Raw genomic sequence first — 26,836 nt, forward strand, 5'->3', positions numbered from 1 at the left:
CCTGTGTACTCATACACCACACAGAGTTCATAAGTATAACATGAACATGCTTTGAAGTTTTCCATTTGTGAGATTTCTCACCAGTGAGACACAATCACTGATTACCACCCAGCCAAGGGAGTAGGAGGATAACTGTCACCTCATCACCAGAGTAAGAGATTTGGGGAGCATGGGGCAGCTCAGAGGGTATGGGAGCGAGGAATGACTGGGGAGCATGGAGAAGACAGTGGTGACCAACTTGCTTTTGGAATCAGGACAGCCTGGTATGGGGAAGGAGAGTTTGGAAAAAGGGTCAGAGTATGATGGAAAATTGAAGCAGATGAGGAGCAAAGTGTGGCTGGTTCCTCACGGGGTTCCACCTGGAAATGTGGTATCACTGAGTCTTCTGAAGCTGAAGCCAGCCTGAACTTCCATTGTGCTGCAGACCCACTCCCGGTCCTACACCTCCTCTAGCATTCACACAGGCAGGGGCACACCCAGCGGCAGTTACCTGCAAGCTCTGACCAGCCACTGCATGAACCAACAATAGGGAGGCTAGAGCCAAAATAAACACCAGCTCCCTTGGCTAGAACCCCACAACTGTAGCATCCAGCCCTGGTACAAACCCTGACCTGTGTGAATTTGTTACCCAGTTCTCCCCTCCTTCAATGTGGGGAGGACAATGTACACTTTTTGTAACCAAGCAGAGATTTTTACCCCAGACATTTCACTTAAAGGGATACTGGGTTTAGATTAAATCATAAAACAAGTGTATTAACTACAACAGATAGAATACAAGCCATTAGAAGGGATGTCAAACAGATCAAAGAAGATGACTGAGCAAATCAGCAAAAATTCAAACAAAGTTTAACACACTAATTAGACTGACTAAGAATTAGCAGTTTCTCACAAGCCATTCGGCAGATTCTCAAGGCATAAACAGCATTTTCTTACTGCATATTCGGCGGCATTAGTAGGCCCATTGCCAGCAGATTGAGGGAAGTGATTATTCCTCTTGATTCAACACTGTTAAGGCCACATCTGGAGTACTGCATCCAGTTTTGGGCCCCCCACTACAGGAAGGATGTGGAAAATTAGAGAGTCCAGTGGAGGGCAATGAAAATGATCAGAGGGCTGGGGCACATAACTTACGAGGAGAGGGAGGCTCCGGGAACTGGGCTTGTTTAGTCTGCAGAAGAGAAGAATGAGGGGGGATTTGATAGCAGCCTTCAACTACCTAAAGGGGGTTCCAATGAGGATGAAGCTTGGCTGTTCTCAGTGGTGGCAGATGACAGAAGAAGGAGCAATGGTCTCAAGTATAAGTGGTGGAGGTCTAGGTTGCATATTCAGAAACATTATTTCACTTGGAAGGTGACGAAACACTGGAATGGGTTTACTAGGGAAGTGGTAGAATCTCCACCCTTACAGGTTTTTAAGACTGGGTTTGACAAACGATTTAGTTGGGGATTGGTTCTGCTTTGAGCAGGGGGTTGGACTAGATGAACTCCTGAGGTCTCTTCCAATCCTAATCTTCTATGATTCTATGATTCATAACTTCAGACACAAACATGAAATATGCATTAAAAATCATATTCAAAAAATCACAACACTTCATATGACATCTTATATGACCCATCTTGAATTAAAGGTATCAAAATTGTACTATAATTATATCAAAATTACATCACAATGAAGAATATGGTTGCAGTGTCATGCAAAGATAAATTGTTCTTTCCACCGGTGAAATGGAGTTGGGAACCCAGGCTGCAGGTCTGTGGCTTGCCAGAGCAAAGTTTCCTTGAGAAACCCCCAAACACACTCCGGGCCATGGAAGGTCCCAGTGCTGGCCTTGGACCAACAATGACAAAGCGAAATTTAATGTCAGTGCTGTTGCCCAACTGTCCCTGTACACCCCACTCCCCACCCCCTAAACCTTCAGTGCTGTCTGCCTGTCTGTGAACATACCGATCCCCATCCCCACGATCCCCACCTCTGTTTGCCGGTCACTGTACAACCCTGCCTGTCCCCACTGCCCTCAGTGCTGCCTGCTTCTCGGTGTACACCTCCCTCCAGAATCCCCAGCACTGCCTGCCTGTCTGTGTGCAACCCGCTTCCCACCACCACAACCCTCCATGCTGCCCACCTGCCAACCTACATACTGCTCCCTGCCCCAGATCCCCCACTTCTGGCCACTTGTCAATCTATTCCCCCAACCCCCACAACTTCCCGCCATGCTGCAGAGTGATACCCCTCACCCAGGAGCAAAACCAGGTGCCAGACCCCACAGTGACATCACAGAAATATCTCCTCAGACTAGGTTAAATGTCTGCCTGCAATGAGGAAATGGGGAAGATAAGCCTGAACTGCCTTTTGTGGGGCGAAGGGAACCCCAGCATCAGCTCAGACTATGCAGGGAAGGAGAGAGGGACAGGACCGGCAGGACAGAGAGAGGCACCTCCACCCCCATGAACATGATACAGTTCTGTGGTGACCTAGAATCCAATTTTTGACGTCTCCGACTCAAGAAATATTTCCAACACACCTCTGAACAACATACTAATCCACAGAGACCTCCCTCCCAACACTACGAAAAGAAGGATTCTGGGTGGACTCCTCCTGAAGGTTGAAACAATAGACCGGACTTCTACGTAGAGTGCTTCCGCCAGCATGCAAGGGCTGAAATTGTGGAAAAGCAGCATCACTTGCCCCATAACTTCAGCCGTGCAGAACACAATGCCATCCACAGCCTCAGAAAAAACTCTGGCATCATAATCAAAAAGGCTGACAAAGGAGGTGCTATTGTCATCATGAATAGGTTGGAATATGAACAAGAGGCTGCTCGGCAGCTCTCCAACACCACTTTCTACAAGCCATTACCCTCTGATCCCACTGAGAGTTACCAAAAGAAACTACAGCATTTGCTCAAGAAACTCCCTGAAAAAGCACAAGAACAAATCCGCACAGACACACCCCTGGAATCCAGACCTGGGGTATTCTATCTCCTACCCAAGATCCTTAAACCTGGAAATTCTGGACTCCCCATCATCTCAGGCATTGGCACCCTGACAGCAGGATTGTCTGGCTATGTAGACTTCCTCCTCAGGCCCTACGCTACCAGCACTCCCAGCTATCTTTGAGACACCACCGACTTCCTGAGGAAACTACAGTCCATTGGTTATCTTCCTGAAAAGTTTGAAAAGACCATCCTGGCCACTGTGGATGTAGAAGCCCTCTACACCAACATTCCACACAAAGATGGACTACAAGCTGTCAGGAACAGTATCCCCGACAATGTCACGGCAAACCTGGTGGCTGAACTATGTGACTTTGTCCTCACCCATAACTATTTCACATTTGGGGACAATGTATACCTTCAGATCAGCGGCACTGCTATGGGTACCTGCATGGCCCCACAGTAAGCCAACATTTTTATGGCTGACTTAGAACATGCTTCCTCAGCTCTCGTCCCCTTATGCCCCTACTTTACTTGCGCTATACTGATGACATTTTCATCATCTGGACCCATGGAAAAGAAGCCCTTGAGGAATTCCACCATGATTTCAACAATTTCCATCCCACCATCAACCTCAGCCTAGACCAGTCCACACAAAAGATCCACTTCCTGGACACTGTGGTGCTAATAAGTGATGGTCACATAAACACCACCCTATACCGGAAACCTACTGACCGCTATTCCTACCTACATGCCTCCAGCTTTCACCCAGATCACACCACACAATCCATTGTCTACAGCCAAGCTCTATGATACAACCACACTTGCTCCTCAGACAGAGGCAAACACCTACAAGATCTCTATCAAACATTCTTACAACTACAATACCCACCTGCTGAAGTGAAGAAACAAATTAACAGAGCCAGAAGAGTACCCAGAAGTCACCTACTACAGGACAGGCCCAACAAAGAAAATAACAGAACGCCACTAGCCATTACCTTCAGCCCCCAACTAAAACCTCTTCAACGCATCATCAAGGATCTACAACCTATCCTGAAGGATGACCCATCACTCTCACAGGTCTTGGGAGACAGGCCAGTCCTTGCTTACAGACAGCCCCCCAGCCTGAAGCAAATACTCACCAGCAACCACACACCACACAACAGAACCACTAACCCAGGAACCTATCCTTGCAACAAAGCCCGTTGCCAGCTGTGCCCACATATCTATTCAGGGGACACCATCATAGGGCCTAATCACATCAGCCACACTATCAGAGTCTCGTTCACCTGCACGTCCACCAATGTGATATATGCCATCATGTGCCAGCAATGCCCCTCTGCCATGTACATTGGTCAAACTGGACAGTCTCTATGTAAAAGAAGAAATGGGCACAAATCAGATGTCAAGAATTATAACATTCATAAACCAGTCAGAGAACACTTCAATATCTCTGGTCACTCGATTACAGACCTAAGATTGGTAATTCTTCAACAAAAAGACTTCAAAAACAGACTCCAAAGACAGACTGCTGAATTGGAATTAATTTGCAAACTGGATACAATTAACTTAGGCTTGAATAGAGACTGGGAGTGGATGGGTCATTATACAAAGTAAAACTATTTCCCCATATTTATTTCCCCACTCCCACCCCCCACTGTTCCTCAAAAGTTCTTGTTAACTGCTGGAAATGGCCCACCTTGATTATCACTACAAAATGTCCTCTCCCCCTCTCCCCAACCCGCTCTCCTGCTGGTAATAGCTCACCTTACCTGATCATTCTCCTTACAGTGTGTATGGTAACACCCATTTTGTCATGTTCTCTGTGTATATAAATCTCTCCACTGTATTTTCCACTGAATGCATCTGATGAAGTGAGCTGTAGCTCACGAAAGCTTATGCTCAAATAAATTGGTTAGTCTCTAAGGTGCCATAAGTACTCCTTTTCTTTTTGCAAATACAGACTAACATGACTACTACTCTGAAATCTGCCAATGTGAGTAACTCTTCCTTAAAATGACACAAAGCGTTAACAAATTTCAGTCCATTAGAAACCCAGACAGAGCCTCCTCAGTCTGCTGTCCCTGTGTTGGCAATTGCTGACGTTACCAGGAGGCTGTAGTGGGGTTGCTCATGGGAGGAGGGTTAGTCCAGATGGGGGATGGTGTCAGAGACAATCTGCTACAGTGTGGTCCACATTATGTTACTTCCTGAGGTAAACCTCTGCCCCAGGAGACCTCGTTACACCTCCTGGTCTGTGCATTAGGCAGGATGTCCATTCCCTATTTCACCCAGTTTGAGGACTCCACACCACAGTGATCTGGATACTGCATGTTTCCCCCTGCTCCGCCCTGCGCACACACACACCCTGTTCATTCCTGAACCTCCCTGATGAGATTTCCACCACTTGGTTTTCTCTAAGCAAGAATCAAGCTTTTCTTTTTACTGTCTTTTGGTACTGCCCATTTGCAGTACCAAAAGACAGAGATGCAGGGGAACAGAAAGAAAGAAGACCCTCTCCCCCGTCAAAAAAACTGTTCTCCTGGTTGTTCTGAACCTGTAAGTCTGTGAGTTTGAGATTTCAGTAACTCTCCTGTCAGTTCTTCTTTGATCCAAACGAGATAGCCCGTCCTTAAAGGCTATGAGACAACTGCTTTTAAAGTCACTGAGGATCCTGGCCGGTGTAAATGAGGCCATTTAATTAAATCCCTTCTTGTGGACTTAGGGTGAACTCCTATCCCTGTTGGGAGTTTTGTCATTGATCTCAGTGGGACCAGATTCACCCTTAGTGTTTAACTTTTGGCTCCGAGATGCGAAAATCATGGCTTTGGATCATGCTACAGAGAGCATTGTTCTGTAAGGGTGCTGAAAGAGTCTGAAGGAAACCCCCAGTTCATGTGGCGTTCTGAGACTCCACCATAAATGATGGGGATTTCAAAACATGTGGGCCTTAATTTTGCTCTCAGGGAGGCCAGTGTCATTGTGGAGTTATCCAATGAAGGCAGAATGTGAGAGCATAATCTGGCCACTGGGCGACACATTCTTGTTGTGAACCCTTTGGTAACACAGATACCCGCTGCAGAAGCTTTGGCTGCACTTCCTTACAGGGCAGTGGAGTTGCTGAATTAGAAAACGTGAGTGAATCAGAGGAAAAGCCACACAGCCTCAAAAAAGGAAGCTACTGAAACAGATAGAAGGACACAGTAAGAGACAAGGAACTGATCTTAACAACTAATATTTGTCTAATCTATTTCCATTACATTTGTAGTTCCAATTTTACCGGGTAAATCCCTTGGTGTTTCTGACAATACTAAACAGTTCAAGTCACTGTGAATCCTACCTAGATGGTTCTTGCCTTTACCCCTGGAACCCTTCCTGAGCCCTTACCACTAGCTTTATTGCAGAAAGAAGTAACTCACCAAAATCCCGCTCAACAGAGAGAGGAAATCGCTTTACTGCAACAACAAGGCAGAGCCCTGAGTATCAGTGTCTGACTCTCACATGTCTGACACTTCGTGTGCTGGGCAGCAACCTTTATGGTTGATCTATACAGTCCCTGAGGACTCTCATGTTGGCCAGGATTCACAGACAATTCCCTTGTCTCCATTAGCAGTAGGGAATAGCAGAAAATAGACCTTGGAGAATTTCAGCCTGAGAGGTTCCCCAGGGAGTGAAGACAAGATTCTTTGATAACAGAGGCTCAGATTGTCATGGAAAATTGAGTCTCCCAGACTTGATAAAGTGGTCTGGCACTACATAAACCCTGGAAAGAAAAGGAAGAGCCAAGGTTTAGATGTACTCATTTATGTATCAGCATTTTTATGCTCCTGCACATAGTCATAGAATTTGAGAATCTCATCCTCATCCTCCTGGCTGACGAGCCCTGCGCTGAGTCCCTGAGAACATGACATGCAAAGTAAAGGCTTGTCCTTGTCACACATCCTTGTTTCAATCCCATCTGATAGCCTCTCTAGGACCGAGGGTAGCACAGATTGTCCCTACTTAATCATATACCCCTGTAGTGCAATATCATACCGTGGGCAGGAGCAGCTTCTTGAGCCCCTTCAGTGATCAGCAGGTACTCTGAAGCCTAGGGACTGCTAGAATAACTGCTCAGGCTATAATTAGATTAGGGAGGGTGGAGGAAGAGGTTCAGAGGCACATCTGTGAATTAGGTACCCAAAATCCATCCACATTCAGTGGGACTCGGGTTGTTAATGGCACAAAGGAAGTTGGCACCAATTAAAGTCTTGGCCTTCACAACATCTTCCAGACAAAAGTTCCACAGGATAGGTCCAAAGAGTTCCTGGATGATAGTTCAATGGCAATTAATCAGGAAGGGCAGGGATGGTGTCCCTAGCCTCTGTTTGCCAGAGGCTGGGAGTGGGTGGCAGGGGACAGATCACTTGATGATTACCTGTTCTGCTCATTTCCTCTGAATCACCTGGCATTGCCCACTGTTGTAAGACAGGATACTGGGCTAGATGGACCTTTGGTCTGACCCAATATGGCCATTTTTCTGACTAAGAGGGGATATGCTATAGATGTATAAAATCATGACAAGCGTGGAGAAAGGAAATAAAGAAGTGTTATTTACTCCTTCCTATAACATAAGAACTAACACAGTCAACCTTTGGAACTCTTTGCCAGAGGATGTTGCGAAGGCCAAGACTGTAACAGGGTTCAAAAAAGAGTTAGTAAGTTAATGGAGGATAGGTCCATCGATGGCTATTAGCCATTGCACTCAAAAAGCATTTCTCCAGTTTCATACTGGAGTTCTGAGCATTCATGCTGCTCTATTTCATACAAGTCAGCTCCTCCACCTTCCCCCCCACCTGTTCTTCCTAAGCAATTTATGCAGATCCATGGCAGTGCTTCAGTCCAATTCTTCCTGCTTCTTTCCCAGACTTCTTGCGTTCGTGTACAGGCACCTAAAATAACTAGCCGATTACCCTACTTTCTCAGTATGAATAAGGAGGCCTCCCCTGTTGTACACTCCTCCTTGATTTTCTCCTGGTATCCCACTTCTCCACCTCCCCTGATGCTTAGTACTCTATCCCATGGCAAATATAGTTGAAATCCTAGTTTAAAGATTAATGTTTCCCTCTCAGTATGCCCATGAAGCAGGCCATCCCTTCCCTCAGATATGGACTTTTGGACAGTTGTTCAGGGGCAGATTCTGCCTTCCTCAGCTCATTTCTCCTGGAGCTGCCAGAAGCAGGTCTCTTTCCACTCTGATCTGCCACAAAACGAGATTCTCCCCTGCCTTTTTGCCTTTCTCAAACACCTCTCTTCAGATTTGATTTATCTGCCCCATTTTCTGATCATTTACTTCCTGAACATTTGGCTACTTTGAACTCAGTTTTAAATTAGCTACAACTTCAGGGCCTTCAGAAAGTAATACTGCTGCTTTGTATAGATCTCTGTCTTTGGATTGTAGCAGTTTTGAAACAGCATTTCCCATTTCCACAATGTTTCTTTGGAGCACAATGATAAAAACAAAACTACATTTTTCCATTAATTTCTTTAAAGCTGAAGGTTCGTAAATTTGTTCGCATTTTTGTTCAGGAGAATGATTTCTGTGGGTGCCTTAATTGTGTCTAAATACTGAATCTGAGACGAAGCTTGCTTAACCGAGTTTTAATTTGTTATGAAATATGTTCAAGAGGCAAAATAAAAAATGTCAAGTTTACTGCTCTAGTCCCATAATAAAATAGTAAATGAAAAAGGTTTAATATGATACTAGTCTCTGGGAGGCCATGCCATGCAGTAATGTGATATTCACCTTACGCAGAAAGTGTCCTCTGCAAAATTACACATTTCAGCTTTTCTCATTTTTATGAATATTTCACAAGTTACACATATATTTACAAAAAGAAAAGGAGTACTTGTGGCACCTTAGAGACTAACCAATTTATTTGAGCATGAGCTTTCGTGAGCTGTAGCTCATGAAAGCTCATGCTCAAATAAATTGGTTAGTCTCTAAGGTGCCACAAGTACTCCTTTTCTTTTTGCGAATACAGACTAACACGGCTGTTACTCTGAAACATATATTTACATGTCACTAAAATCCAACCAATCAATTTCTCTCAGTTCCCAAATATAAGTGGGGAACTACCGTAGCAAACTTGCCAGGCTTCTGCACTACCCTATTGGAATTGGCTAGTAAAAGGTTCTAAGGCCCCACTCCTACTCCTTTAGCCAGAGGCCAGCCTGCAGTGCTTGGCGATGCAGTGATAAGATGTGAGGTGTGAGGAACTTCTCAGACTATGAACTTCCAAAATGCTGAGCTCAGCCAAACTGGGACAGAGCCCCTTTATTAACAAGGAGATGTCATTTCTCCCCCTTGTCATGCAGGTTTAAAGTCAGTGTCCCCCAGCAATCACCTTCTACTGGTGTATTTGACCACTTTGTCACAAAGCTCTTTGGTTTTGACCTCATAAATGATAGGGTTTAGCATGGGGGGGACAAGGAAATTGAGGTTGGCCAGGATGATGTGAACATGGGGAGCGATGCCCTGACCAAAGCGATGTGTCAGAGAGGTGAAGAGGAAGGGAGTATAAGACATCAGCATCAGACAGATGTGGGCTGTGCAGGTGTTGAGGGCTTTCTGGTGGGCTGTCTTGGAGGAGATTCTGAGGACAGACCTGATGATCAGACCGTAGGACAGAGCAATGAGTGTCAGGTCTGACCCGATGATTATAAATGCTCCCACCAAGCCATACATCCCCTCGAATCTGGTGTCCCCACACGACATCTTCACCACAGTCATATGGTCACAGTACGTATGGGGAATAATGCGGTTGGTACAAAATGGCTGCCTGATTAGGAGCAAGAGCAGGGGCAGAACTATGAGAACAGCTCTGATCAAACCCACTAGCCCTAGCTTAGCAATTTGTATGTTGGTGAGAATGGTAGTGTATCTCAGAGGGTTACATATGGCAAGGTAGTGATCGAAGGCCATTGTCACAAGGATGGTGAGTGCATAGTAGGAACCAGGTCAATAAAGAACATCTGAGTGAGGCAGCCACCCACAGTAATGTCTTTCAAATTGATCCAAAATACACAGAGTGCCTTTGGCATGATTGAGGTGGACGTGCCAATGTCTGTGAGTGCCAGCATGCACAGCAGCAGGTACATTGGCTTGTGCAGGGTCTGCTGTTTCCATACAACAAATAGAACTGTGAAATTGCCAAAGAGGCTGATAATGTAGCTTATGCTCAAATAAATTGGTTAGTCTCTAAGGCTTACATGAGGGGGAGTCTCATGGGAAGTGAATGACTCTGAACAAGATTTTGAGGCATGAAGGGATCATTAGCTAAACATGAGCTTCCAGTGTGACTCTGTGGCAAAAAGAGGCAATATGATCCTTTGATGATAACCAAGGGAATCTCAAGGAGATGTAGAGAAATTATTTTACCTCTATATTTGCCGCTCGTTCAACTGCTACTGGACCCTTTCTCCAGTTCTGATGTCCACAATAAAAGGTAGATACTGATATATTGAAGAGGGTTCAGAAAGGAGTCACAAGAGTTATTAAAATATTAGAAAACTTGCCTTATAGAATTAGACTCAAAGATCTCAGTCTATTTAGTTTAACAAAGATGGTTAAAGGGTTACTTGATCACAGTCTGTAAGTATGTACACAGGGAACAAATATTTTATAATATGCTTTTTGTCCTAGCATAGCACTATTCAATGGCTGTAAATTGAAGTTAAAACAATTATGACTGGAAATAAGGTGTTCATTGTCTAAACGGTGAGAATAACCCTAGGAAAAATATACCAAGGTTCTTGGCAGATTGTCCATCAGAGAGAATTTTTAAATTGGGGGTGGATGTTTCTCTAAAAGATCTGTTCTGGGAACATTTTTGGGGAAATTCTCTGGCTTATAGTCTACAGGAAGTCAGACCAGATGATAACAATGGTCCCTTGGAATCTTTGAACATGTCCCCAGGAGTCAGCGGGACGCATTTTGCTTACGAGCTTATGCCTGAGCTTTCTGAAGGCATTTTTTCTATTCATTAACATGTTTAATTTTACCCTAGTGGGAGCATTCTCATGTGACTATGGAGCCTTGAAAATATTATACTAGGTGTGTATTTAACGAGGCTGAGGGATCCCGTGAGGCACTCTATGGTTGAACATTTTAGGTGAGAAAAACAGACTTCAGCCCATGAACAATCCTTGCCATTCATGCCTAACAGAGCTGGCTAGCAAATGGTCCCAGAGCAAATGGTCAGTGGCTCTGACCAGCCACTGCATGACCCAACAATAGAGAGGCTACTACCAAAATAAACACCAGCTGCCTTGGCTATGACCCCAGAGCTGTACCATCGTGCCCTGGTACAAACTCTGACCAGTATGAATTTGTTACCCAGTTCTCCCCTCCTTCAATGTGAGGAGGACAATGCACACTTTTCTTAACCAAGCTGAGATTTTTACCCCAGACACTTCCCTTAAAGGGATACTGGGTTTTGATTAAATCGTAAAACAAATATATTAACTACAATAGATAGAATACAAATGATTCTAAGAGATATCAAACAGATCAAAGAAGATGAGCGAGCAAATCAACAAAAATTCAAAGTTTAATACACTAGTTAGATTGACTATGAATTAGCAGCTTCTCACAAGGCATCTGGCAGATTCTCAAGGCACAAGCCACATTTGTTTTGCCATTTGGGTTTCTCAGGTTTCCATACAAAGGCTAGAAATCACTTTAGCATTGGTCCAGCATTTCTCCAGGTTAAATCTTTTTTCCTCAGGCCTTTCCAGTTGTCCTTTTTGTGTGGGGAATGAAGAACCACCCATGATGTCAATCCCTGTCTTACATAGCTTTAGCGTATGGCAGGAACCCCTAGTTTCAAAACTTGGTTCCCAAAGCATTTTGTGGAAAAAACACAGACATTGCAAGATGGAGTCCAGAGTTATGTGGCCTGATCACATGCCCTTGCAGAGTCATAGCATCCATTACTTATAGGCTATCTGAATACACCTTCCTCCCTGCCCCCACAAGTTCCAGTGCTGCCCACCTGCCCATATACATCCTGTTCTCTTCCCCAGAACCTGCAGTGCTGGCCACTTGTCCATGAAGGTCCCCCATCCCCACAACTTCCAGCCCTGCCACACAGTAATACCCCTCACCCAGGACCAGAACCAGGTGCCAGACCCCACAGCAACAGCTCACAGAAATACCTCCTCAGGCTAGGTTAATCTCAGTGCCTACCTGCATGAGGGAAAAGGGGGAGATCAGCCTGAAATGCCATTCTGGGGAGCAAAGGGAACCCCAGCAGCAGTTCAGCCTGAGCAAAGGAGGAGAGAGGGACAGACCCTGCAAGATGGAGAGAGGACGTGGAGATGAAAAGGACCCAGAGTGAGTAACACTTCCTCAAAATGCCACAAAGCTTTAATGTATTGCAGCCTGTTAGGAACCTGGACATACTTTCCTGAGGCTTCTTTTCCATGTTAGGAATTGCTGACGTTACCATGAGACTGTAGTGGTTTTGCTCATGTGAGGAGGGATGTTTCGAGTGGTGGATGGTGTCAGAGACAATCTGCTACAGTTTGATCCACATTCCGTTATGGTCTGAGACACCCCCAACCCCAGGAGTCATTGTTACACCTCTTCAGTCCGTGCATTAGGCAGGATGTCCATTCCTTATTTCGCCAGTTTTAGGACTCTATGCCACTGTGATCTGGATACTGCACATCTCCCCTACACCACACACTCACACTGTGTGTTCCTGTATCTCCCCCAGTGAAATATACAACAACACCTAGTTTTCACTAAGCCAGAAACATGCTTCTCATTTTATTGCCTTTTGGTGCTTCTCGTCCTCCCCAGAACCAGAGATGTAGGGGCACACAGAGAACAGAGCCTTCTTCCTCCCTGAAAAAAAAAATGTTATCCTAATTGTTCTGAATGTGTAAGCCTGTGAGTTCAAGATTTCAGCAACTCCCCTGTCAGTTCTTCTAAATCCTGGCTGTGTTCAGAGTTTTGCCACTGATCTCAATGGGGCCGAAATTTCACCCTCAGCCCTGGTCTACACTAGGACTTTAGGTCGAATTTAGCAGCATTAAATCAATGTAAACCTGTACCCATCCACACGATGAAGCCCTTTATTTCGACTTAAAGGGTTCTTAAAATCAATTTCCTTACTCCACCCCTGACAAGTGGCTTAGCGCTTAAATTGGCCTTGCCGGCTCGAATTTGGGGTACTGTGGACACAATTCGACGGTATTGGCCTCCAGGAGCTATCCCAGAGTGCTCCATTGTGACCGCTCTGGACAGCACTCTCAACTCAGATTCACTGGCCAGGTAGACAGGAAAAGAACCATGAACTTTTTAATCTCATTTCCTGTTTGGCCAGCATGGCAAGCTGCAGGTGACCATGCAGAGCTCATCAGCAGAGGTGACCATGATGGAGTCCCAGAATCGCAAAAGAGCTCCAGCATGGACCGAACGGGAGGTACGGGATCTGATCGCTGTATGGGGAGAGGAATCCGTGCTATCAGAACTCCGTTCCAGTTTTCAAAATGCCAAAACCTTTGTCAAAATCTCCCAGTGCATGAAGGACAGAGGCCATAACAGGGACCCGAAGCAGTGCTGCGTGAAACTGAAGGAGCTGAGGCAAGCCTACCAGAAAACTAGAGAGGCGAACAGCCGCTCCACGTCAGAGCCCCAAACATGCCACTTCTATGATAAGCTGCATGCCATTTTAGGGGGTTCAGCCACCACTACCCCAGCCGTGTTGTTTGACTCCTTCAATAGAGATGGAGGCAATACGGAAGCAGGTTTTGGGGATGAAGAAAATGATGATGATGATGAGGCTGTAGATAGCTCACAGCAAGCAAGCGGAGAAACCGGTTTTCCCGACAGCCAGGAACTGTTTCTCACACTGGATCTGGAGCCAGTACCCCCCGAACCCACCCAAGGCTGCCTCCTGGACCCAGCAGGTAGAGAAGGGACCTCCGGTGAGTGTACCTTTTAAAATACTATACATGGTTTAAAAGAGAGCATGTGAAAGGATTACTTTGCCCTGGCATTCGCGGCTCTCCTGGACGTACTCCCAAAGCCTTTGCAAAAGGTTTCTGGGGAGGGCAGCCTTATTGCGTCCTTCATGGTAGGACACTTTACCACTCCAGGCCAGTAACACGTACTCGGGAATCATTGTATAACAAAGCATTGCAGTGTATGTTTGCTGGCGTTCAAACAAAATCTGCTCTTTATCTCTCTGTGTTATCCTCAGGAGAGTGAGATATCATTCATGGTCACCTGGTTGAAATAGGGTGCTTTTCTTCAGGGGACACTCAGAGGAGCCCATTCCTGCTGGGCTGTTGGCCTGTGTCTAAACAGAAATGTTCCCTGCTGTTAGCCACAGGGAGGGGGGAAGGTTGAGGGGGTAGCCACGCGGTGGGGGGAGGCAAAATGCGACCTTGTAACGAAAGCACATGTGCTATGTATGTAATGTTAACAGCAAGGTTTACCCTGAAAGATTGTAGCCACTGTTTTATAAAATGTGTCTTTTTAAATACCGCTGTCCCTTTTTTTTTCTCCACCAGCTGCATGTGTTTCAATGATCACAGGATCTTCTCCTTCCCAGAGGCTAGTGAAGCTTTGAAAGAAAAAAAACGCACTCAAGATGAAATGTTCTCCGAACTCATGCTGTCCTCCCACACTGACAGAGCACAGACAAATGCATGGAGGCAAATAATGTCAGAGTGCAGGAAAGCACAAAATGACCAGGAGGAGAGGTGGCGGGCTGAAGAGAGTAAGTGGCGGGCTGAAGACAGGGCTGAAGCTCAAATGTGGCAGCAGCGTGATGAGAGGAGGCAGGATTCAATGCTGAGGCTGCTGGAGGACCAAACCAGTATGCTCCAGTGTATGGCTGAGCTGCAGCAAAGGCAGCTGGAGCACAGACTGCCACTACAGCCCCTGTGTAACCAACTGCCCTCCTCCCCAAGTTCCATAGCCTCCACACCCAGATGCCCAAGAACGCGGTCGGGGGCGTCCGGCCAACCAGCCACTCCGCCACAGAGGATTCCCCCCAAAAAAGAAGGCTGGCATTCAATAAATTTTAAAGTTGTAAACTTTTAAAGTGCTGTGTGGCATTTTCCTTCCCTCCTCCACCACCCCACCAGGGCTACCTTGGTAGTCATACCCCTATTTGTGTGATGAATGAAGAAAGAATGCATGAATGTGAAGCAACAATGACTTTATTGCCTCTGCAAGCGGTGATGGAAGGGAGGAGGGGAGGGTAGTTAGCTTACAGAGAAGTAGAGTGAACCAAGGGGCGGGGGGTTTCATCAAGGAGAAACAAAGAGAACTTTCACACCGTAGCCTGGCCAGTCATGAAACTGGTTTTCAAAGCTTCTCTGATGCGTACCGCGCCCTCCTGTGCTCTTCTAACCGCCCTGGTGCCTGGCTGCGCGTAACCAGCAGCCAGGCGATTTGCCTCAACCTCCCACCCCACCATAAACGTCTCCCCCTTACTTTCACAGATATTGTGGAGCGCACAGCCAGCAGTAATAACAGTGGGAATATTGGTTTCGCTGAGGTCTAAGCGAGTCAGTAAACTGCGCCAGCGCGCCTTTAAACGTCCAAATGCACATTCTACCACCATTCTGCACTTGCTCAGCCTGTAGTTGAACAGCTCCTGACTACTGTCCAGGCTGCCTGTGTACGGCTTCATGAGCCATGGCATTAAGGGGTAGGCTGGGTCCCCAAGTATAACTATAGGCATTTCAACATCCCCAACAGTTATTTTCTGGTCTGGGAATAAAGTCCCTTCCTGCAGCTTTTGAAACAGACCAGAGTTCCTGAAGATGCGTGCATCATGTACCTTTCCCGGCCGTCCCACGTTGATGTTGGTGAAACGTCCCTTGTGATCCACCAGAGCTTGCAGCACTATTGAAAAGTACACCTTGTTGTTTATGTACTCGCCGGCTTGGTGCTCCGGTGCCAAGATAGGGATATGGGTTCCGTCTATAGCCCCACCACAGTTAGGGAATCCCATGCAGCAAAGCCATCCACTATGACCTGCACATTTCCCAGGGTCACTACCCTTGATATCAGCAGATCTTTGATTGCGTGGGCTACTTGCATCACAGCAGCCCCAACAGTAGATTTGCCCACTTCAAATTGATTCCCAACTGACCGGTAGCTGTCTGGCGTTGCAAGCTTCCACAGGTTATCGCCGCTCGCTTCTCAACTGTGAGGGCTGCTCTCATCTTGGTATTCATGCGCCTCAGGGCAGGGGAAAGCAAGTCACAAAGTTCCATGAAAGTGCCCTTACTCATGCGAAAGTTTTGCAGCCACTGGGAATCGTCCTAGACCTGCAACACTATGCGGTCCCACCAGTCTGTGCTTGTTTCCCGAGCCCAGGCGTTCCACAGCATGAACCTGCCCCATTAGCACCATGATGCATGCATTGTCAGGGCCCATGCTTTCAGAGAAATCTGTGTCCATGTCCTGATCACTCACGTGACTGTGCTGACGTCGCCTCCGCGCCCGGTTTCGCTTTGCCAGGTTCTGGTGCTGCATATACTGCTGGATAATGTGTGTGGTGTTTAATGTGCTCCTAATTGCCAAAGTGAGCTGAGCGGCCTCCATGCTTGCCTTGGTATGGCATCCGCACAGAAAAAAGGCGCGAAACGATTGTCTGCCTTTGCTCTGATGGAGGGAGGGGCAACTGATGACACGGCTTACAGGGTTGGCATCAGGGAGCTAAAATCAACAAAGGGGGTGGCTTTACATCAATAAGTATTTCAGGCAGGATTTCACGGAGGGTTCCAATAAGAAATGGTGCACCTAAGTTATTGTTCTTATTGGAACAAGGAGGTTAGCCTGGCCTCTGATTGATACATGGCTAGATTTACCTCGCTGCACATTCTCTGTGAGTGACTGCAGTGTGACCCAGAGGAATGAGTCCCCTAGATAGGGGAGGGAGGGAAGCAGATGAGTACAAAACAAATCTGGTCTATTTCTTGTTTTGATCCACTCCATCTATCTTTTACATCTTTGGCTGGCAGCAGACGGTGCAGAAGGACTGCATGCCATCCACATCTCATGGCTGCTCGGCAGAAGATGGTACAGTACGACTGCTAGCCATCCTCATCTCTTGCCTGCCCGGCAGAAGATGGTACAATACGACTGCTAGCCATCCTCATCTCTTGCCTGCCCGGCAGAAGATGGTACAGTACGAGTGCTAGCAATCCGTATCGCCTGCCTGCTCACCATAAGACCGTTCAATAGGACTGACTGCAGGACTAAAGAGAATGACCTGGTCAAGTCACTCCAAATTTAGTCCCTGCGCCCATGTCTGCCCAGGCGCTCCCAGCCGACATGGCCAGGAGCACCTCGGACACGACGAGGATGGCTACCAGTCGTACTGCACCGTCTGCTGCCACAAGGTAATGGGTTGCTGCTACTGTGTAGCAATGCCGTACCGCGTCTGCCAGCACCCAGGAGACATAGGGTGACAGTTACCTGAGCGGGCTCCATGCTTGCTGTGCTATGGCGTCTGCACAGGTAACTCAGGAAAAAAGGCGCAAAAAGGATTGTCTGCCCTTGCTTTCACGGAAGGAGGGAGGGAAGGGGGGGCCTGACAATATGTACCCAGAACCACCCACGACAATGTTTTAGCCCCATCAGGCAATGGGATCTCAACCCAGAATTCCAATGGGCAGCGGAGACTGCGGGAACTGTGGGATAGCTATCCAGAGTGCAACAGTCCGGAAGTCGACTCTAGCCTCGGTACTGGGAAGCACTCCGCTGAGTTAATGCACTTAATGCACTTAGAGCATTTTCTGTGGGGACACACACACTCGAATATATAAAACCGATTTCTAAATAAACGACTTCTATAAATTCAACCTTAATCCATAGTGTAGACATACCCTTAGTATTTAGCTTTCAGCTCCCAGCTGTGAAATTCATGGGTTCTTGTCCTGCTACAGAGATTGATATTCTGTTACGGTGCTGCAAGAGTCTCAGGGAAACCTGTGGTTTATGTGGTGTTCTGAGACCAGTCATGAAAGACTTGGATTCCAAAACACAGGGGCCCTGATTTTGCTCTCAGGGAGGCCAGCGTCAATCTGGAAGAACCCAGTGAAGGCAGAATGTAAGAGAAGAATCTGGCCAGGGTGCGGCCCATTATTGTTGTGAACCCTCTGGTAACACAGATATCCAAACTACTGAGACAGATAAGAGGGCACAATAGGAGACAAGGAGCGGATCTTAAAAATAAATAATTGTCTAAACTATTTCCTGTACATTTGTATTTCCAATTTTAAAAGGTAAATCCCTTGTTTTTTTGACAATACTAAACAGTTAGAGTTGCTTTCCTTGAGAATTCCTGCCCATATGGTTCTTGACTTTAACCCTGGAACCCTTTCTTATCCCTTAGAACTAACTTTAATGCAGAATTAGGCAACTCACCAAAATCCCGCTCATCAGAGAGAGGAAATCTTACTGTGACAGGAAGACAGAGGCTTGAGAAGCAGTATATGAATCTCAGATGTCTGACACTCACCGTGCTGGACATTGAGTTTTATGATTCCCCTGTACAGTCCCTGTGGACTCTCACATTGACCAGGACTCCCAGACAATTCCCTCGGTTCCATGAGCAGAGGGAAGAGCAGAAAATAGACCCTGGAGAACTTCAGCCTTAGAGCCTCCCTCGGTATTGAAAAAAAATATTCTCCAATACCAGGAGCTCAGATTCTCAGGGCAAACTGTGTCTTGCAATTGTCAAAGTTTGACTCAGACTCACAATTTATCAGACCGCTCTGTTTTATTAGCAAAGCTGCTCTGCTAATACATTTAGAAGTGAGCCCCCTGAGTGGGGCTTGTGTCTCTTAATTTATACAGGTTTTTTTTGGAGAACAAGTTACAGAGAAGTTACAGACAAAAGAAGAAAAAGATTTTAGTCACCACCCTTCAAGATCCCTGAGACCAGTCACGTATCTTCAATTACCTGCCACCCTTAACAATCTCCTTTAACAGCTTCCAGTTAACGTAACTAATTGCCCTTCACACCTTCCATTCTGATGCCTGCTTCTTAGACGTGCTGGCTCTATCTTAATTGCTCCTCCATTCAAAAGCTAACTGTCCCTACGTGTGCTCCCTCAGATACTTTGTAACATATTTTGGCATGCCCTCTCATATACAATGTATCCAGCATGTCCCCTTATACAACGTTATACTTATACAATGTTATAATTCCACACAATCTATTCAGACTACCAACTGGCAATGTTTTTTTTTTCTCCGTACAATGTATGCTGTTGAGGCCAAATGACGTGATCTTATGATTCTATGATCCTGAATTAATGCAGGTTTAAGGGCTTGGAAAAGGCTTTCTTCTCCTGGGATTCTGACATCAAATTTCCATACTGTGTTTATCTTTCTGAAATCAATGCAAAAACAGGTTGTGTTATCCTGCATCAACAGTAGTACCAGGGATCTTCTCCATTCACTATGTTATTTCTTCACCACTCCCAGAGCCAAAATGACCTGGAGTTCATCTCACATGATATCTACCATGTTATGAGGGAACAGCCAAGGAGTTTTCTTAATCTGTTGCCCTGGGGCCATTTCAGTATAGTGGTATTTTTGGTAGGTGTGCCCTGCTGGGGTGAGAACACAGTGGCAAAGGAATTAAACAACTGCTACATCTCGATCTTTTGTTCATGCTACAGTCCCTTCCCTTGATTGACATCACACGTGCCTGGGGACCTAATTTGAGCTCCACAGGGTATGGTTGTGATGGGTTGTCGCATGTGGGGTGAACTGCTGCTCCCCTGTAACCACCCAGCTAGCCTTGCCCTTTTTCACAATGCTTTGCTGGTGATTCAGCCTCTTAAGGCCCTTTTATCATAGAATCAAAGAATCATAGATGATAAGGAAGGAAGAGACCTCAGGAGGTCCTTTATTACAACCCCTTGTTATCACCAACATCACAGCAGATGTCACGGTGACATTGCATTCCATATGTTTATGAATGTATTTTTGCTTTATTTTGCTTGGTGACTTACTTTGTTCTGTCTTTTATGACTTGAAATCACTTAAATTCAACTTTTTGTACTTAATAAAATGACTTTTGTTTAGTAATCAACCCAGAGTAAGAGATTAATGTCAGCTGTGCATCTCTCTCAATTTTGTAGAGGGCAGACAACATATGAGTTTACCCTGTATAAGCTTTATACAGAGTAAAACGGATTTATTTGGGGTTTGGATCCCACTGGGAGCTGGGTGTCTTGATGCTGGAGGCAGGTAACCTGCTGAGCAGTTTTTAGTTAAAGTCTCCAGCTTTAGGGGCGTGGACCAGACCTGGGTCTGTGTTGCAGCAGGCTAGCGTGTCTGGCTCAACAAGGCAGGGTTCTGGAGTCCCAGGTTGGCAGGGAAAATAGATTCAGAGGTAATATCAGCGTGGTGGCTTAGCTGAGCAGGGTCATTGCACAGCTGATTGCTTTGAGACATGGGTAGTGATTTTCAGAGTGTTTTAAGTGTCATGGCTGGAAAATAGACAAAATGGTTACTGATTTGTTATTTTCTCTTTGCTTATTTCAGGAAAAGGAAGTAGAAACAGAAAAACAGGAAAATTAGTGAAAGCAGTGAAGCAGTTGTGCAGTTGGAGCATTTTAGGCTGCAAGTTGCAGAAAAGGAGAGGGAGCACCAGAGATTATTGCAACTGAAACAACTGGGGATAAAAGGAAAAGGAAAAGAGAAAGTCAGCCATAGAGGTGGCTGCAGACAGAAGGGCTATGGAAGCCCAGACAGAGGTTAACACAGCAAGCTGCACAGGAGGAGAAGGAAAGAGCAGCAAGCCCTGGAGTTAAAAGAGAAAAAAATTGAGGCCCAGAAAAAGGCTCAAATTGAAGCACAAAAAGCTGCTGACCAGCAAGCCCTAGAGTTAAAAGAGAAAGAAATTGAGGCCCAGATTGTGACCCAGAACTATGAACTGGCTGAAATGGAGTGGAAGAAACAAAACCCTTCAGGATCCTCACTTCCCCAAAAATCCACAAGTGGGAATGGTTATGCCCACCATATTATGAATCCAGTGATATTGGTGAATATTTCATCACCTTTGAGGGACTGCACATTCTCCATGCGAATCCTCAGGATCCAAAAATGGCTACTTTGGTTGCAAAATTGACGGGGAGAACTCTGGACATATCCAATAAGACACTTATTGCTGCTGCTTCAAACTATGGTAAATTTAAGGAACTGATTTTGAAACAGTTCCAGATTACACCTGAAACCTACATTCCACTGGGAGGGAATGGGCAAGGATGTTTCTACCTATGTCCGGTCTTGTGAGGTGTGCCAAGGAGTGGGAAAACCCCAAGACCAGGTCAAAGCCCCTCTCCAGCCACTCCCCATCATTGAAGTTCCATTTCAGTGAGTAGCTGTGGATATTCTGGGTCTTTTTCCAAAAAAGACAACCAGAGGAAAGCAGTACATACTGACTTTCATGGATTTTGCCACCCGATGGCCGGAAGCAGTAGCTCTAAGCAACACCAGGGCTAAAAGTGTGTGCCAGGCACTAACAGACATTTTTGCCAGGGTAGGTTGGCCCTCCAACATCCTCACAGATGCAGGGACTAATTTCCTGGCAGGAACTATGGAAAACCTTTGGGAAGCTCATGGGGTAAATCACTTGGTTACCACTCCTTACCACCATCAAACAAATGGCAAGGTGGAGAAGTTTAATGGAACTCTGGGGGCCATGATACATAAATTCGTAAATGAGCACTCCAATGATTGGGACCTAGTGTTGCAGCAGTTGCTCTTTGCCTACAGAGCTCTACCACACCCCAGTTCAGGGTTTTCCCCATTTGAACTTGTATATGGCCACGAGGTTAAGGGGCCATTGCAGTTCGTGAAGCAGCAATGGGAGGGATTTACACCTTCTCCAGGAACTAACATTCTGGACTTTGTAAGCAACCTACAAAACACCGTCCGAACCTCTTTAGCCCTTGCTAAAGAAAACTTACAGGATGCTCAAAAAGAGCAAAAAGCTTGGTATGATAAACATGCCAGAGAACGTTCCTTCAAAGTAGGGGAACAGGTCATGGTCTTAAAGGCGCGCCAGGCCCATAAAATGGAAGCATCGTGGGAAGGGCCATTCACGGTCCAGGAGCGCCTGGGAGATGTTAATTATCTCATATCATTCCCCACCTCCAACCCAAAGCCTAAGGTGTACCATATTAATTCTCTAAAGCCCTTTTATTCCAGAGAATTAAAGGTTTGTCAGTTTACAGCTCAGGGAGGAGACGACGCTGAGTGGCCCGAAGGTGTCTACTATGAAGGGAAAAGTGCTGGTGGTGTGGAAGAGGTGAACCTCTCCATGACCTTTGGGCGTATGCAGCAACACCAGATCCAGGAGCTGTGCGCTAGCTATGTGCTGACGTTCTCAGCCACCCCAGGACTGACTGAACGGGCATACCACTCCATTGACACAGGTAATGCTCACCCAATTAGGGTCCAACCTTACTGGGTGTCTCCTCAAGCTAAAACTGCAAAAGAACAGGAGATCCAGGATATATTACAGATGGGTGTAATCCGCCCCTCTGGAAGTGCATGGGCATCTCCAGTGGTTCTAGTTCCCAAACCAGATGGGGAAATACGTTTTTACATGGACAACCGTAAGCTAAATGCTGTAACTCGCCCAGACAACTATCCAATGTCACGCACAGATGAACTATTAGAGAAACTGGGATGGGCCCAGTTCATCTCTACCTTGGACTTAACCAAGGGGTACTGGCACGTACCTCTAGATGAATCTGCCAAGGAAAAGTCAGCCTTCACCACACATGTCGGGCTGTATGAATTTAATGTACTCCCTTCGGACTGCGAAATGCACCTGTCACCTTCCAAAGACTTACAGATTGTCTCCTAGACGGATTAGGAGACTATGCAGTCGCCTACCTTGACGATGTGGCCATATTTTCAGATTCCTGGGCAGAACACCTGGAACATCTACAAAAAGTCCTTGAGCGCATAAGGGAGGCAGGACTAACTGTTAAGGCTAAGAAGTGTCAAATAGGCCTAAACAGAGTGACTTACCTTGGACACCAGGTGGGTCAAGGAAATGTCAGCCCCCTACAGGCCAAAGTGGATGCTACCAAAAGTGGCCTGTCCCAAAGTCAAAGAAACAGGTTCAATCCTTCTTAGGCTTGGCCGGTTATAACAGACGATTTGTACTGCAATATAGCCAAATCGCCGCCCCACTGACAGACCTGACCAAACAGAAACAGCCAAATGCTGTTCAGTGGACCGAAAAGTGTCAGAAGGCCTTTAACCAGCTTAAAGCGACACTCATGTCTGACCCTGTACTAAGGGCCCCAGACTTTGACAAACCGTTCCTAGTAACCACAGATGCATCCGAGCATGGTGTGGGAGCAGTTTTAATGCAGAAAGGACCTGATCAAGAATTCCACCCTGTAGTGTTTCTCAGCAAAAAACTGTCTGAGAGGGAAAGCAACTGGTTTGTCACTGAAAAAGAATGTTACACCATTGTCTACGCTCTGGAAAAGCTACGCCCATATGTTTGGGGATGATGTTTCCACCTGCAAACCGACCATGCTGCACTGAAGTGGCTTCACACCGTCAAGGAACTAACAAACAACTTCTTCTGTGGAGTATAGCTCTCCAAGATTTTGATTTCGACATCCAACACATCTCAGGAGCTTCTAACAAAGTGGCTTATGCACTCTCCCGTGAAAGTTTCCCAGAATCAACTGGTTAATATCGTCCTTGAGATGTAGAAAATATTGTTAGTCTTTATGTACTTGGTAGTATATTTAGAGATGCATGTGTCTTATTAACTCTGTTTTTCCTAGAGCTCCAGGAAGAAATCCCAGCCAGTGTTTCACCCTAGCTGAGATTTGGTGGGCGTGTCATAAATATAAAGGGAAGGGTGAACCCCTTTGAAATCCCTCCTGGCCAGGGGAAAGCTCCTCTCACCTGTAAAGGGTTAAGAAGCTAAAGGTAACCTCGCTGGCACCTGACCAAAATGACCAATGAGGAGACAAGATCTGGGAGTCTGGGAGGCAGTGACCATGAGTTGGTTGAGTTCAGGATCCTGACGCAGGGAAGAAAGGTAAGCAGCAGGATACGGACCCTGGACTTCAGGAAAGCAGACTTCGACTTCCTCAGGGAACGGATGGCCAGGATCCCCTGGGGGACTAACTTGAAGGGGAAAGGAGTCCAGGAGAGCTGGCTGTATTTCAAGGAATCCCTGTTGAGGTTACAGGGACAAACCATCCCAATGAGTCGAAAGAATAGTAAATATGGCAGGCGACCAGCTTGGCTTAATGGTGAAATCCTAGCGGATCTTAAACATAAAAAAGAAGCTTACAAGAAGTGGAAGGTTGGACTTATGACCAGGGAAGAGTATAAAAATATTGCTCGGGCATGTAGGAATGATATCAGGAGGGCCAAATCGCACCTGGAGCTGCAGCTAGCCAGAGATGTCAAGAGTAACAAGAAGGGTTTCTTCAGGTATGTTGGCAACAAGAAGAAAGCCAAGGAATGTGTGGGCCCCTTACTGAATGAGGGAGGCAACCTAGTGACAGAGGATGTGGAAAAAGCTAATGTACTCAATGCTTTTTTTGCCTCTGTTTTCACTAACAAGGTCAGCTCCCAGACTGCTGCGCTGGGCATCACAAAATGGGGAAGAGATGGCCAGCCCTCTGTGGAGATAGAGGTGGTTAGGGACTATTTAGAAAAGCTGGACGTGCACAAGTCCATGGGGCCGGACGATTTGCATCCGAGAGTGCAGAAGGAATTGGCGGCTGTGATTGCAGAGCCATTGGCCATTATCTTTGAAAACTCGTGGCGAATGGGGGAAGTCCCGAAAGGCTGGAAAAAGGCTAATGTAGTGCGAATCTTTAAAAAAGGGAAGAAGGAGGATCCTGGGAACTACAGGCCAGTCAGCCTCACCTCAGTCCCTGGAAAAATCATGGAGCAGGTCCTCAAAGAATCAATCCTGAAGCACTTGCATGAGAGGAAAGTGATCAGGAACAGCCAGCATGGATTCACCAAGGGAAGGTCATGCCTGACTAATCTAATTGCCTTTTATGATGAGATTACTGGTTCTGTGGATGAAGGGAAAGCAGTGGATGTATTGTTTCTAGACTTTAGCAAAGCTTGAAACACGGTCTCCCACAGTATTCTTGTCAGCAAGTTAAGGAAGTATGGGCTGGATGAATGCACTATAAGGTGGGTAGAAAGCTGGCTAGATTGATGGGCTCAACGGGTAGTGATCAATGGCTCCATGTCTAGTTGGCAGCCGGTATCAAGTGGAGTGCCCCAAGGGTCGGTCCTGGGCCCGGTTTTGTTCAATATCTTCATAAATGATCTGGAGGATGGTGTGGATTGCACTCTCAGCAAATTTGCGGATGATACTAAACTGGGAGGAGTGGTAGATACGCTGGAGGGGAGGGAAAGGATACAGGAGGACCTAGACAAATTGGAGGATTGGGCCAAAAGGAATCTGATGAGGTTCAATAAGGATAAGTGCAGAGTCCTGCACTTAGGATGGAAGAACCCAATGCACAGCTACAGACTAGGGACCGAATAGCTAGGCAGCAGTTCTGCGGAAAAGGACCTAGGGGTGACAGTGGACGAGAAGCTGGATATGAGTCAGCAGTGTGCCCTTGTTGCCAAGAAGGCCAATGGCATTTTGGGATGTATAAGTAGGGGCATAGCGAGCAGATCGAGGGACGTGATCGTTCCCCTCTATTCGACATTGGTGAGGCCTCATCTGGAGTACTGTGTCCAGTTTTGGGCCCCACACTTCAAGAAGGATGTGGATAAATTGGAGAGAGTCCAGCGAAGGGCAACAAAAATGATTAGGGGACTGGAACACATGAGTTATGAGGAGAGGCTGAGGGAGCTGGGATTGTTTAGCCTGCAGAAGAGAAGAATGAGGGGGGATTTGATAGCTGCTTTCAACTACCTGAAAGGGGGTTCCAAAGAGGATGGCTCTAGACTGTTCTCAATGGTAGCAGATGACAGAACGAGGAGTAATGGTCTCAAGTTGCAGTGGGGGAGGTTTAGATTGGATATTAGGACAAACTTTTTCACTAAGAGGGTGGTGAAACACTGGAATGTGTTACCTAGGGAGGTGGTAGAATCTCCTTCCTTAGAGGTTTTTAAGGTCAGGCTTGACAAAGCCCTGGCTGGGATGATTTAACTGGGAATTGGTCCTGCTTTGAGCAGGGGGTTGGACTAGATGATCTCCTGGGGTCCCTTCCAACCCTGATATTCTATGATTCTATGATAAGTTTTCACGATTAAGTGAGCTGTAGCTCACATAATCTTGTGCTCCATTCAATTTGTTAGTCTCTAAGGTGCCACAAGTCCTCCTTTTCTTTTTGCGGAGACAGAACAACATGGCTGCTACTCTGAGAGGTGTAACACGATCCAATGGCTGGAAATTGGAGTTAAAGAATTTCTCATTGGAAATAAAGTGTACATTATAAATGGTGTGAGTTAATTAAACATTGGAAAAAATTTCCATTCATGAGTATGTTGAATTTAACCATAATTATCAGGTGACTGCTCTGCCTTGGAAAATGTGTACTTAGTGTGTATTTCATGAATCTGAGGGATCCCATAAGGATCTGCATGGAAAAAAAGTTTTAGGTGAGAAAAATAATAACTTTACCCTGTCATAAATATAAAGGGAGGGGTAAACAGCTTTAAAACCCCTCCTGGACAGAGGAAAAATCCTCTCCCCTGTAAAGGGTTAAGAAGCTACAGGTATCCTCACTGGCACCTGACCAAAATGACCAATGAGGAGACAAGATAGTTTCAAAAGCTGGGAGGAGGGAGAAAAAGAAAGGGTCTGGGTCTGTCTGTATGCTGCTTTTGCCAGGGATAGAACAGGA

General features: G+C 46.2%; 1 protein-coding gene across 1 annotated transcript in view; it reads right to left on the reverse strand.

The window, feature by feature from the left end:
- Window positions 1-9,314: 9,314 nt before the first annotated feature.
- The window catches only part of LOC311514510 (olfactory receptor 52N4-like), a gene marked incomplete at both ends in the record, with an annotated part of 53,685 nt that continues 36,163 nt past the window's right edge, over window positions 9,315-26,836 (reverse strand). The window contains one exon of the mRNA XM_084617074.1: window positions 9,315-9,855. Coding sequence (XP_084473200.1) covers window positions 9,315-9,855 — 541 coding nt within the window. The remainder of the gene's footprint in view (window positions 9,856-26,836) is intronic.

This window comes from Lepidochelys olivacea (assembly GCF_965140295.1).
Source record: "Lepidochelys olivacea isolate rLepOli2 genome assembly, chromosome: 1".
NCBI lineage: Eukaryota > Metazoa > Chordata > Testudines > Cheloniidae > Lepidochelys > Lepidochelys olivacea.